We start from the raw sequence: 11,204 nt of genomic DNA, 5'->3' as shown, positions 1-11,204 counted from the left end.
TGGCTGAAACCGAAGCCTCGCTCGGCCCTTCCCAGCCGGGGCAGAGAGTGCGGGTCCGAGGCAGGAGGCAATCGCTGGGACGAGGGCTGCAGGAGACGTGCTGGGCATCACCCCAACACACAGCTCTTTGTCGTGGCTCTGCCCCAACTGCATCCCTGCGCTCTGGGCGCTGGCCTTGGGGATGCGGGAGGTGGCAGGAAAGGCTCACCCGCATCTCTCCATGGGGCGGGATGAAGTGATGGGTGCATGGCTCACATCACCCCCCCCAGGACACGTCCACCCTGCAGTCACGGTGCCCTTATTCCCCTGGGTCCCTGGGGACAGGGCACTGCTATACAGGCAGAGGAGCAGAGCGACCAAATAAATGGGGTAACCCCCCCCCAGCGGGGTCCCAGGTCGGCTGAGAGGCAGGATCCCCCCCGGCTCGCGGGGTGGCCGCCGCGCTGACATTTCACATTTACCTCTCATCCTCCGTCAAGACAAGAAAAAGGAAAAGCTCTGTGTTTCCTTCAGACCCTGTTCCAGCAGCCGGGGGACCCTCTCCAAGGGTTGTGTTTCAGTAACATTAAAACCTTGCACATAATTAATTTACGTTTGCTGTAGAGCAATACTTGTATTCATTCCTTTTTAACGAATGAAAAACTACTGAATTTGTCCCAAAGCTCCCTGTTTTGCTGGGCCTCATCCTGCTGGAAGAAAGCTCCCTCCCTCCTCCCTCCCTGGCTTTCCAGCACCCTCCCAAAGGTCCTTTGCTTTTCCCAGCCCTGCTGCCCCTACGGCCCAGCCCTTTCCTCCTGGTTGTCCCACCAGGCTGTTGGCAACCCAGGGGGGGGTCATGCACAGGACCCCCGGCACGGCTGCGTATGTCCCAGCTGGCTGGCTCTCCCCTCCCCGTGCACAGCATCCCTGCTGGGATACGTCCAAGGAAGAGCTGTCTCGGGATGCTGGAAGCCCTGCCAGGGGAACAAGGCTGCAACCATCCCCCTGGCTTCGGGCCTGCCGGCAGAGAAAAAAAAACCTTGGCAGCACGTGACGCCTTTCTTAGAGCACTTGAGATCAGCTGGTTTTAGCTACAGAAAACTGCCGGCCCTTTGTGTCGAGCCTGGGCTGGGCTTTTTCCCCCGTCCCAGATTTTGCTCTGCCTTGGGGCGCAGATGGCTTCGCTATCACGAAGGAGGGTGCTGCTTGCCGGTTGCTGCACATAAACACGGAGCAAGCGCTGGATCCCGACCCACTGCCTTGGCATCCTGAGCCACGTCCTCCTCCTCTTTCTCCTCCTCCTCCTCCTCTTCTCCCACGCGGAGGGCTGCAGCACATGGTGCAGACCAAGCCAGCGGCAGCGGCCAGCCCTGGGGCAGGGTCCGCTGTCCCCCATGCCCCGGCACCGTCCCCGCTGCCCGCGCGATGGGCCGGTGACAAACGGCCCTCCGGTGCATTGCCGTTATTGCTCTCATTACGGAGCCCGTGGGACTCGTTGCATACCACGACAGCCTAATGGATCTTCCAGGCTCCTCTCCGTGCGAGCGTGGAAACCAGGTGCAGCCGCGTCGGTGGATGCCGCAGAAACCCTGGCTGTGGGAAAAGCCCATCGCATCGACCAGGGGAACCTGTTAGTTATTTTGGATATACTACAGGGAAAACAAGGATAAACTTCCCAAACCTCATTGCAGCAGCTGGCCCAGCCAAGGTTTATTAAAAGGGATTGCTGTTATATAGCCTCTTACAGGCTGGGGTTTTTCAGATGCTCCCCTTGGAGTGGAAATGCCGGAGGAGGAGGCTGAGCGGGCTGGGAAGGGCGGCTGTGTCCGGGATAGGGCTGCAGCGAGGGGGGCAATGGGGTGTGATAACGGAAAGGAAACTCAGAGCAGCCATGAGAACTGGGGCTCCGTTGCTCTGCTCACCCTCGGTCCAGCCAAGACCCAGGACAACACAGCCGAGGCCGGGATGAGCAGGGGACTGGAGGCACTGGTGCTCCGGCTCTGTCCCTGCTGCCTCCCGGGGCCGGCTGATCCCATGGATGTGCAGCAGCAACCGCTGCTCAGGGCCTTGCAGGGAGAGGGAAGCTCCAGGCGATGGCTTGACAGTGCTGGGAATAGCAGGGCGAGGAGCGGTGCAGTTGGGAGAGCACCCATCAAAGCACCAGTGCCACCGGCACAGCACCGGTGCGTGGAGCCGCTGCTGCAGGCTCGGTCCCCCCAGTGCTCCTGCCTCCCCTGCTCGCACCCCCCGGCGCGCCGGGACAAACCGGACGATCCTCGGGAGGCGCCTATATAAACGGAGAGATCAGAATACACCAAAAACATCTGAAAAGCATCAAGTCTCTCTCTGCGGTCTGCTTTCCATTCGGGGAGGCTGCTGCCAGGTTACATGGACCCGCTGGTATGCACGTCTGTGGCCACGAGGCCAGAGGTGGCCCGGGAAGCCTTTGCTCTGATCTCCTCGTCCAAAACAGCCCGACCCTCCCCTGCAGCACAGGGATGCTGCGGGGTGTGCGGCGTGAGAGGTGATGCTGCAGCCCCAGCGCAGGGACCCGCGCCCCGAGCACGCATCTGTCCTGCATCCGACGGCACCTCCGGCAGCCTCAGCCGGTGTCCCGGGCATCCCGGGGGCTGCTCTGCGTTCCCCACGCCAGGACTCAGCCCGAGCCCCGCAGCAGCCCAGCTTGATGCTCCATCTCCAGTCAAGCCTCGTCTCAAACCGGCGCTGGAAGTGCTGCAGATCTGTTATTCCCTGGTCACCCACCACCGAGGCCGTTTGAGCTTCCCATCCTTTAACCAGGCTGTACAGGTGGTTCCCATACGGGCTGCCCCTTCCACGGAGCAGAGCGGGCACTCGTGGGGTGCCACCCTGGCCATGCCACCCCACAGGCCGGCTCCTGCACCCCAGCATCCAGCCTCCGCACAGCCGCGGCTGGGGGTGCGCAGCCGTTGCAAACGCTCCGGCTCTGCTGACCTGGCAGCCGCTTCAGACCCGAGTGGGATCCAGCCAAGGGCGAGTTAATAAACTTGACAGAAAGCTCCTTTATGTTAAATAATTAAAATAACTTATCCAGGCCTGATGGACGTCCAAAAACATCAGCAGCTTTGCAGCTGTAATGAACTTTCCAGATCTGGAGGCTCCTGGGCGAGATCCTGCCGGTCCCCCTCGCTACCAGCCGGCCCGTGGGAGCAGAGCCCCCACGTGCTCGCGTGCCCTCGGCTCCCGTGTCCCCGTGGGCACCGGCACCTACAGCTCGATGTCCTCTCCCCACCACAGCCAGGGGCGAGGATGCTCCCAAGCAAAGCCCTTCCCAGCCCGGGTGCTTTTGCAGGACTTTGCACCAGGGTGCGAGCAGGAGGGGAGCGTGGCGGCTCCCCCAAGCCCCCTGCAATGGGGATGATGCCCCACGGGACCCCCCTCCCCAGCAGCCTCGGGACTCGCAGGGGTAGGGGACATCCCGCGGGTCCGAGAGGGTCTGTCCCACCAGTCCCTGCTGTGGGTGTCCCTGAGCCCGTGCCGGGTCCCCGGCTGGACCCAGCCGGAGCAGCCCCGGAGCCAGGGGAACCTGCTGCATTCCCGCTCCCCCGGCCGGGTGCCGGGTTACGGAACCTGTTAAAGTACTTTTCTCCTTCTCTGGCAGGTCCGAGCAAGTTTGGCGCTTACAGTTTTACCCTTTGGGCATCAGGGACCAGAGAAGCTGTTTAAAATTAAAAGCATTATTTAATTCACACTGGGATCAAAGCATGCAGAGAAGAAGGGTTTTCCAACCAGCAAACCACATATAAGCACGTCTGTCACACCCAAAGGCCCGCTCCCCCCACCCTGACCCCGATCCCAAGCAGCCCCTGCTCGCTCCTACAGACACCCTGGCATGGTCCCCGTGGCTCGGGCTGCGCCCCAAGCACCTCCGAACCAGCCTGCTGCGTTTGATCTCCTCGGCCCACCTTGTCTCTCACCCCTTGCACGTTGGCCAAGAAGAAGTTCCTTCTCCACCCTCTCTTGGTGCCTCGGCCTCATTTTTCCTCCGAGACCCCATAAACCCGACCCATCCCTTCCTGCATCCCCGCAGTAACCGTGCAATCCAGCATCCACAACCCCTGATGGGACAACCTGGCTTGGTGCAGACACGGTTTACACCAGGCAGGCAGAGCTTCGACTCCTCCGTCCTCTCCTAGAGCAACTGCTGGGCAAGCTAGAGGGAAGCTGGCCTTGCTCCCCTCCTCTGGGTGCCCTGGTGCACACCGATTTTCCCCTTGCCCTTTTGTGCAGGAGGCTCATTCCTACCAGCAGGTCGCTAAGAGCCTTCCTCCTCCTCTGGGCTGGAGACTGGCGAGGCCGTGGTGCCCCGGCCTCCCCACCACCATGCCAGTCCCCTGGGATCTGCAGGGAGGGGGCACCCAGAGGCTGCAGCCTCTGCCCGGGACCTCAGTGGCCGGCACTCAGGCTCCCGCATCATCTTGAGCCCAGCCTGGCTGGGAGGTGACGCCTTCCCCATCATCCTGCTCCATCCCCGGCACACAGCCCACCTCCCACGTCCTGCATCCCACATCCAGCATCCCGCATCCCACATTCTACGTCCCAGATCCACACCAGCAACGAGGACGACATGTCACCGCTCCACCACTGCCCTTTCCCGGGATCTTTCTTCTTCAGCTGTCCCAGGCTCCCCGAGTTGCCTTCATGCTACTGCTATCCCGTACTGCTGGACTGCCACCCCCGGGAAAGGCAATCCTCGGACGAGGCATCAGCCGTAGCCGAGGGAACCAGGGAAGCAGGGAGAGAGGGCAGGGGAGCCGTCCTGTCCCTGCAGCAAAAAGGTGTCCAAAGTCCACCTCAATCAGAAATACGGGCTCCAGGCTGAGTAACGCGGCTGAACCAACCCATCGAGCGTTTCCCATCCACACCCCACTTCTCATTCATAATGTATTGCACTGCGTGGTACTTTATAGCAATGCAAAGTGCCCTATGAAAGCTGGTTGTAAAAAGCAAGAGCAATGACTGTGGTAGAGCCCATTTTGGAGCCAGCAAAAGCACCATCTGTTAAGGATTTATTACCATCCCATTTCCTAAAATGACTTTTTAATAACTTATCAAATGAAGGTACATTGAGGAATGACTAAATAAATATCAGTCACTAGATGGGACGAGCATCACCGTCCTGCCCCATCCACACACAGCTCCTGCGAGGCTCTGCCTGCTCCCGAGTGCAGGAGCAGCCCCTCGAGCTCCTGGGGGACGGGGACCACCGGGCACACCGCGAGCCCGGGGGCCGTGCCAGCACGGCGGCTGGGCAGGCAGCCCTGCTCTTGGGAGCAAGGCAGGTGGGCATTCGCCCGGGGGGAGCTGGTGGCCTCCGAGAAGCCTCCAGCAGCAGGGACAGAGTCATAGAATCGTAGAACCATTTAGGCTGGAAAAGACCTTTAAGATCATCGAGTCCAACCGTATCCATCCAGTATCCAACTGGACCCATCTGTGTCCAACCCTAAGTCCATCGAGTCACTGGGGCCATGTGAGCTGCTGCAGGTATTAGACAAAAATCTCCAAATTTTTAATGCTGACCAAAACAAACTCAACAGCTCCGTCTGACACCAGCAGGAAAAGCCGGCAATGAACTGCGCCAGCTAACTTGTCCCAGATCTCTGCAGACCAGGCTGCGATTTCAGAAGACAACGTAGGGCAGCAAAAAAGCACACAGGAGACAGCCGGGTTTCCATAGGAAAAAAACCCTTTTATTTAACAATATATCAGGTTCCATCACGGCTCCATGGAGTTCAGATGCCACAGAGCTGGTTACCGATGCCGATGATATGCTACTGGGCGGGAGAGCTGGGGAGAAGGCGAAAGGAATCAAAAAGAGGAACATGACACGAAGAAACAAAAGTCTGCGGCGCCGGGGAGAGCGGCCGACGGGACCCCGGCGCCCGGCACCACCGGAGCCCCACCGGCAGCCGAGGACGATCAACCAGCGCGGGATTGCCGAGCCCTGCTCCGGGACAGAGGGTCCTTGCTCCCTCCGTGCCCCGGCCGAAGCCCCGGCGTCCCCCCGCACCGCCAAGCCGCGCGGTGCCCAAACCGCTCCGGGCGCTCGCCAGCGGCAATTCCCGGCCCTCGGCCAAAGCCGGCCATCCCGCGTGCCCTGCGCCGGCAGCGGGACCGGCCACATCCAGGCTCCGAGTCCGAATCCACCTCTCGGCTAATGGCAGCAGAGGACGGACAGGGAAAACCTCGCAGCCTGGATGTTCCAGCGGTGCCGGCACCGCGGCAAAGGCAGCCGGGCACGGGGTCGGGGCAGCGGCCCCGCGGCTGGTTGATCGCGTGACGCGGGGCCGCCCGGGAACGCGGGGAATTTTCCCACCTCGGGAGGCGGGAGGACCGTGGCGAGGGTGCGGATGCGACGCCGTGGGATGTAGACGTGGTCACAGCTCTGAAATGTGGGAGCGCGCGATGCGGGTGTGCTGGTGCGCGGTGCGGCCGGGAGGGAGGGAGGGAGGACCAGCCCCTGCTCCAGCACCTCCAAATTACGCCCCCCCCCAGGGGCAGCGGAGGCTGCGGCAGCCCCCCCTCACCCTCTGCTGATATAATGCAGATTCACAGGCAACTGCCCGGCTCCTGTGAGCAAGCGGGACTACAGGGAGCTCCCGGCTGCCCACGGGGAAGTGCCAGGCGTGCCGGTGACACCGGAGATGGCTTCGGTGGGCACGGCCACCTCCCGGGGGCAGGGACCCCTGGCACTGCCCCGTATAAAACGTGGGGGGGCTGCTCAAGAGGAGCGAGCCGCCCCCGGCCCGGGGAACCAAGCAGAGATCGGGCTACGGTGGGCTTGCGGTTGGCAAGTGGAAGATGGGGATAGTTGGGGAAAGGGATCTGCAACAGCAGCAGCTCCGCGGGTCTGGAAAAGTGGATCAGGATCTCGGGATGCTGCATTGAGTTACACATCCCGAGGTTCGGGTTTTTTTGGTTAAAGACAAAAAAGGAGATAAATTTGATACTCCTTTTGTTCACCTTGTGCTACTGAGCCTCTTGCCTGTGCTCAGGCTGGGGCTGAACGCTCTGCCCGGACCCAGGACGGCCAGAAACTCACTGGGAAAAAGCCAAGTCTGACCCTGCCGCGAGTGCCGGGGCCGTGCCGGCAGCAAGGGGCACGACCAGCCCCGCTGTGCCGCGCTGGGGGCAGAACCGGTGCTCCCGGCCTCGATCTCTGCTTGGGGCCCGGCAGATCCTGCATTATATCAAAGGCACGGCCCCTTATCCGATCTCGACCCCCCCAGGGGGGACCGAGCCCCCCCCGCTGCCATTCTGCCCGGCAGCACCCGCACACCAGCACAGCCCCGCGGGGCAGCTCCGGGGCTGAGCGCAGTATGACAATGTTTTACACCCGTTCTTGTGGTTAAAATTTCTTTTTTTTTCTTTTTTTTTTTTTTAGTTCTCATTTGTTTTTCTAAGAAAAAGCAACCAGAAAATAATTCAGAGTTTATACAAAACATCTTTACATTATTTCTTCCAAAAAAGACTAGTATTTACACAAACAAAAGGGGGGGGCAAAAAAAAAAAAAAAAAAAAAAGAAAAAACCAACCAAATTTCAATGCTTTCAATGAAAAGAACCGAAGGGACACACTCCGTTTCAGGACCCAGCAGACCGAGGTGCTCAGCAAAAACCAAGAGTTCCGATTTCACCCTTTCTTCACATATTTACAAGGTTTCTCAGCTGCCCCCAGCAGCAGGAGTGAAGCTGATGGGAGCTGCTGAGCCTCAGCCCGGCTGGGGACAGCCACTGTGCCGGGGAAGAGCCACCGCAGGAAACCACCCGGGGCCATCAGTTTCCTTTTGGTACGACCCATCGCCAGACTCCTTCCCTTCTCCTCTAAAAATGAACCAAAACTAAATCATTTCCCAACCGCCTCCTCCACGCCAGCCGCTGCTCTCCGGGCTGCGGGGAGAAGCTCCCCATCGATAAAGCATCCTTCACCACTGCCACCACCACCACCACCGCCCAACCGGGGCTCTGCTCGCTTCAGGAACTGCAGGTCATGATTTTGCAGATGGAAGAGGGCACCGGTGAGGGAAAAGGGGGGATTTTTCTTTAAGACACAATTTTCTGTGATTTCTGAGAGCAGACCCCGTCCCCCGGCAGGGAACGGGGGTCCCGGCTGGGGCGGCTCCCGGCCCTTCAGCAGCAGCCCGGGGTGGGCAGCGCTGGCATGGATGCCGTGGAGGAAAGGGGGCTGAAAGGTGCTACACGGGGGGCCAGGGGAGCGGGGAGAAGAGCTGGGCAGGGGGGAGCACCCACCGCAGCTCTTCTCTCCCGAGGGCAGTAGCCGGTTTAGGACCCTGGCAGCCGTTCTCACTTCGGGATGCCGAGGGCGGGAGGAGAGCTGGGGCAGCCTGCTCTGCTCCAGCCCAAACTCCTTTTTAAAAAAAAAAACACAAAAAAAACCAAAAAAACCCCAACAACGCGACACCAAGGGATGCTCCCGTCCCGCTCAGGACCGCGGCCAAACCCCCAGTACAGCATCCGAGCCGCCAGGTTCCACCGTCCCCTGCTCTGCCCCTCCTGCCCGCTCCTCGTCAAGGCACTTTTGCAGAGCAGCTCTCTCGCTCTTTGGGCACTTCCTAACGCGGGTTTCGAGGCCCTGGGGACAGGCAAGGACAAACCAGGCCAGGCAACCCCCCCGTGCCACCGCAAACCCACCGCCCGGCAGCGCGGCGAGCCGCCCCGGGGGAGCAGAACCGCCTGCCCCGCGCTTGCTCCCTGAGCAAAAGCAGCTACTTCTGAAAGGAAAAGAAAGCGAGGAAGGAGGGGACGGCCGCCGGACCCCAGGCTGGGACAGCCTGAGGACCGGAGGGCAGCAGGGCACGGCCGCGGGCACCGCCAGCCCCGCCGCGCTCACCGGCATCAGCTACGGTGCCGGCGGGTCCTCCCGGGGAGAGAAAGCTGGGAAGGATCCCGCCAAAAGAGCCCAAGGCTCAAACCCCCTTCCAGTTTTGGGCAGAAGATGGGCAAGGCAAGGGCAGGGGGAGCCCGGGCTGCGGGACCCCCGGGAGGTGGCAGGGCCGGGTGATGCTCCTGCGGCGGGAGCACGGCCGGGCGGGCGGCAGGCGCGCTGGGGACCGGTTCCCGAAGGCAGGTCCCGCAGAGGGGCACTGGGTTGTCCTGGTAAACCAGGTGCGTGGAGAAGCCTTCAGCTCAGCTCCCAACCAAGTCAAGCCCGGTGCTCCAGCCGGCCAGAGGGATACCTCCCGGGGGGGCTTCCAGCTCTGGGCGCTGGCCTCCTCCTGGCACCCCCCCAGCTCCCCTCCCGGCACGGGCTGTGGGTCAGGAACGTCTGTTTTCCAGTTTTCCTCCCCAAGGACAGCCACCCGCAGCATCGCCGGCTGGGGTGCAGGACCGGGGGCTGCAGCTACCCCCTGCCCTCCCGCCGCCCCCCCACTTCGCTTCCAGCAGGCTCAGCCCCAGCCCGATGGAAACCCTCAGCAAAGGCTTTTCTCTGCAGCGGGGTGCCCTCGGGGGGGTCGGGGAGAGCTGCCGGGCCGAGGCCGCTGCTCCGCGCGGGGCAGGAGGAGCACCCGGACTCTCGCGCACTGAATGCTTGAGACATGGTATAGATATATTTTTTTTTTTCTTTCTTTCTTTTTATAAAGAGACTAAAACAAGAGTCAACAGCTACGAACACAAAAGTTTAAAAGGGCAGCGGCGGGAGCAGCGGGGTCTGCCCCGCGGCCGGCGGGACGGCGTGCTGGAAGGAGGCGACGGCGTGTGCCCGAAGGCGGCGGGCGGCGGGCCGGAGTCCCGCCCAGAATTCACAAAAATAAAAATGTTACAAAAAATTAAAATAATTATAATAATAATAATAGTAGTAGTAGTAAATCGGGTTTGCCAGCTTCCTCCCTGCACAGTTGTCTGCATCTTGGCACCTAGGCAAAGCATCCTCCTCCTCCCCCCGCGGCGGCTCGCTCCTCCTCGGACCGAGGCTCCTCGCCGCGGCCCCGGTGTCGGTCCGGGCTCCGGGACCCAAGCGGCGGCCGATGCGGCGCCAGGCGCACGGGCACTTCACGCAAGGACGTAGGGGCGACGCAGGGAAATCCCAAAACGAAAAGGGGAGGTGGAGCGTCCGGGATTGCCGGCGGTGTCCGAGCGAGCACGGAAAGGCACGGCGCCCGCCCCCTGGCCGGCCGCAGTCTGGAGAAGAAGAGGAGGACGCTGAAGGCTCACCCTCGAGTCTCGGGGATTACAAAAGCTGAGAACTACAAAACTAAATACAAAGGGGAGAAATCAGCGCGCGAGCGTGCGAGCGAGCCATCCGCTCTCCGGCGCCGGACCCCGGCGCTCCCCGCGCCGTGCCGTGGGGTTCGTTTCGCTTCCTCCCTCCCGGCGCCAGACCGCCCGTGGGGAGACCCGGGGGGGCGGCTGCCCCCCGCGCTCGGCGCTCCCGCGCTCCTGCATCGGCGGCTTGCCCAGGCTGCTCCTCACACCTTGTAGTAAATGTTGGCTGGGCTCTGGGGGGGCATCTCCTGGACAATGTAGACGGGGTGCCCGTAGTCCCCGCTCACCTTCTCGTAGTGCGGGCAGTAGTTATTCTCTGTAGTCCGTAAGGGGATGATGATGTCGCTGGGCTCGGAGCCCGCGTTCCCGCTGCATTTCGGGCTGGCCAAGGTGCTGAGGGACAAGGCTGCGGCTCGCTGCTGCGTGTGCTTCCGGTGCCGCTTGCGGATCTTGATCAGGAGGACGACGAGGAAGATGATGATGAGGATGAAGATGACGCAGCCGGCGCCGATCGCCGCAAAGACGGCCACCTTGGAGCTCAAGAAGCCGTCGCTGGGACCTTGGGTCTCCTGGCCGTCCTGGTTGACGGAGCCTGCAAGGCGAGGGGAGAGGGGTGTCAGAGCCCGGCGGGCAGCAGCCTGCACCCCACCTCCGCGCGAATCGCATCTGAGGGGCGGGTGGGCGAGCCATCCATCAGAGCCCCTCTCCACCCCCCAAAATCGGCGCAACGGCTTCCCTCCCTGCTGCCTGGGGAGGGGAGCAGCCCTCTCACCTCCGAGGGGCCGGCGGCATCTCCCCACGTTCCCACCCCATCCCTCCAGCCCAGCCTGCGGGCGCTGGGCAGGACGGGCAGGACCCCTGGGCATCCGCAGGGGAGGGACCACGCACCCTCTCCCCCACCCCGCATCGCTGCTCCCCCTTTCCATCTCCCGGCCGATGGAGCAGAGCGCTGCTCGTGTCCGG

At 61.9% G+C, this 11,204-nt stretch overlaps 1 protein-coding gene across 1 annotated transcript in view; it reads right to left on the bottom strand.

The window, feature by feature from the left end:
* Positions 1 to 5,684: 5,684 nt before the first annotated feature.
* EFNB1 (ephrin B1) overlaps positions 5,685 to 11,204 on the bottom strand; it is a 56,285-nt gene continuing 50,765 nt past the window's right edge. The window contains exon 5 of the mRNA XM_075053838.1: positions 5,685 to 10,833. Coding sequence (XP_074909939.1) covers positions 10,445 to 10,833 — 389 coding nt within the window. The 3' untranslated portion in view covers positions 5,685 to 10,444. The remainder of the gene's footprint in view (positions 10,834 to 11,204) is intronic.

The sequence above is a fragment of the Buteo buteo genome, chromosome 22 (genome assembly GCF_964188355.1).
Source record: "Buteo buteo chromosome 22, bButBut1.hap1.1, whole genome shotgun sequence".
NCBI classification, from domain to species: Eukaryota; Metazoa; Chordata; class Aves; order Accipitriformes; family Accipitridae; genus Buteo; species Buteo buteo.
This window is presented reverse-complemented; position numbering and strand designations above follow the sequence as displayed.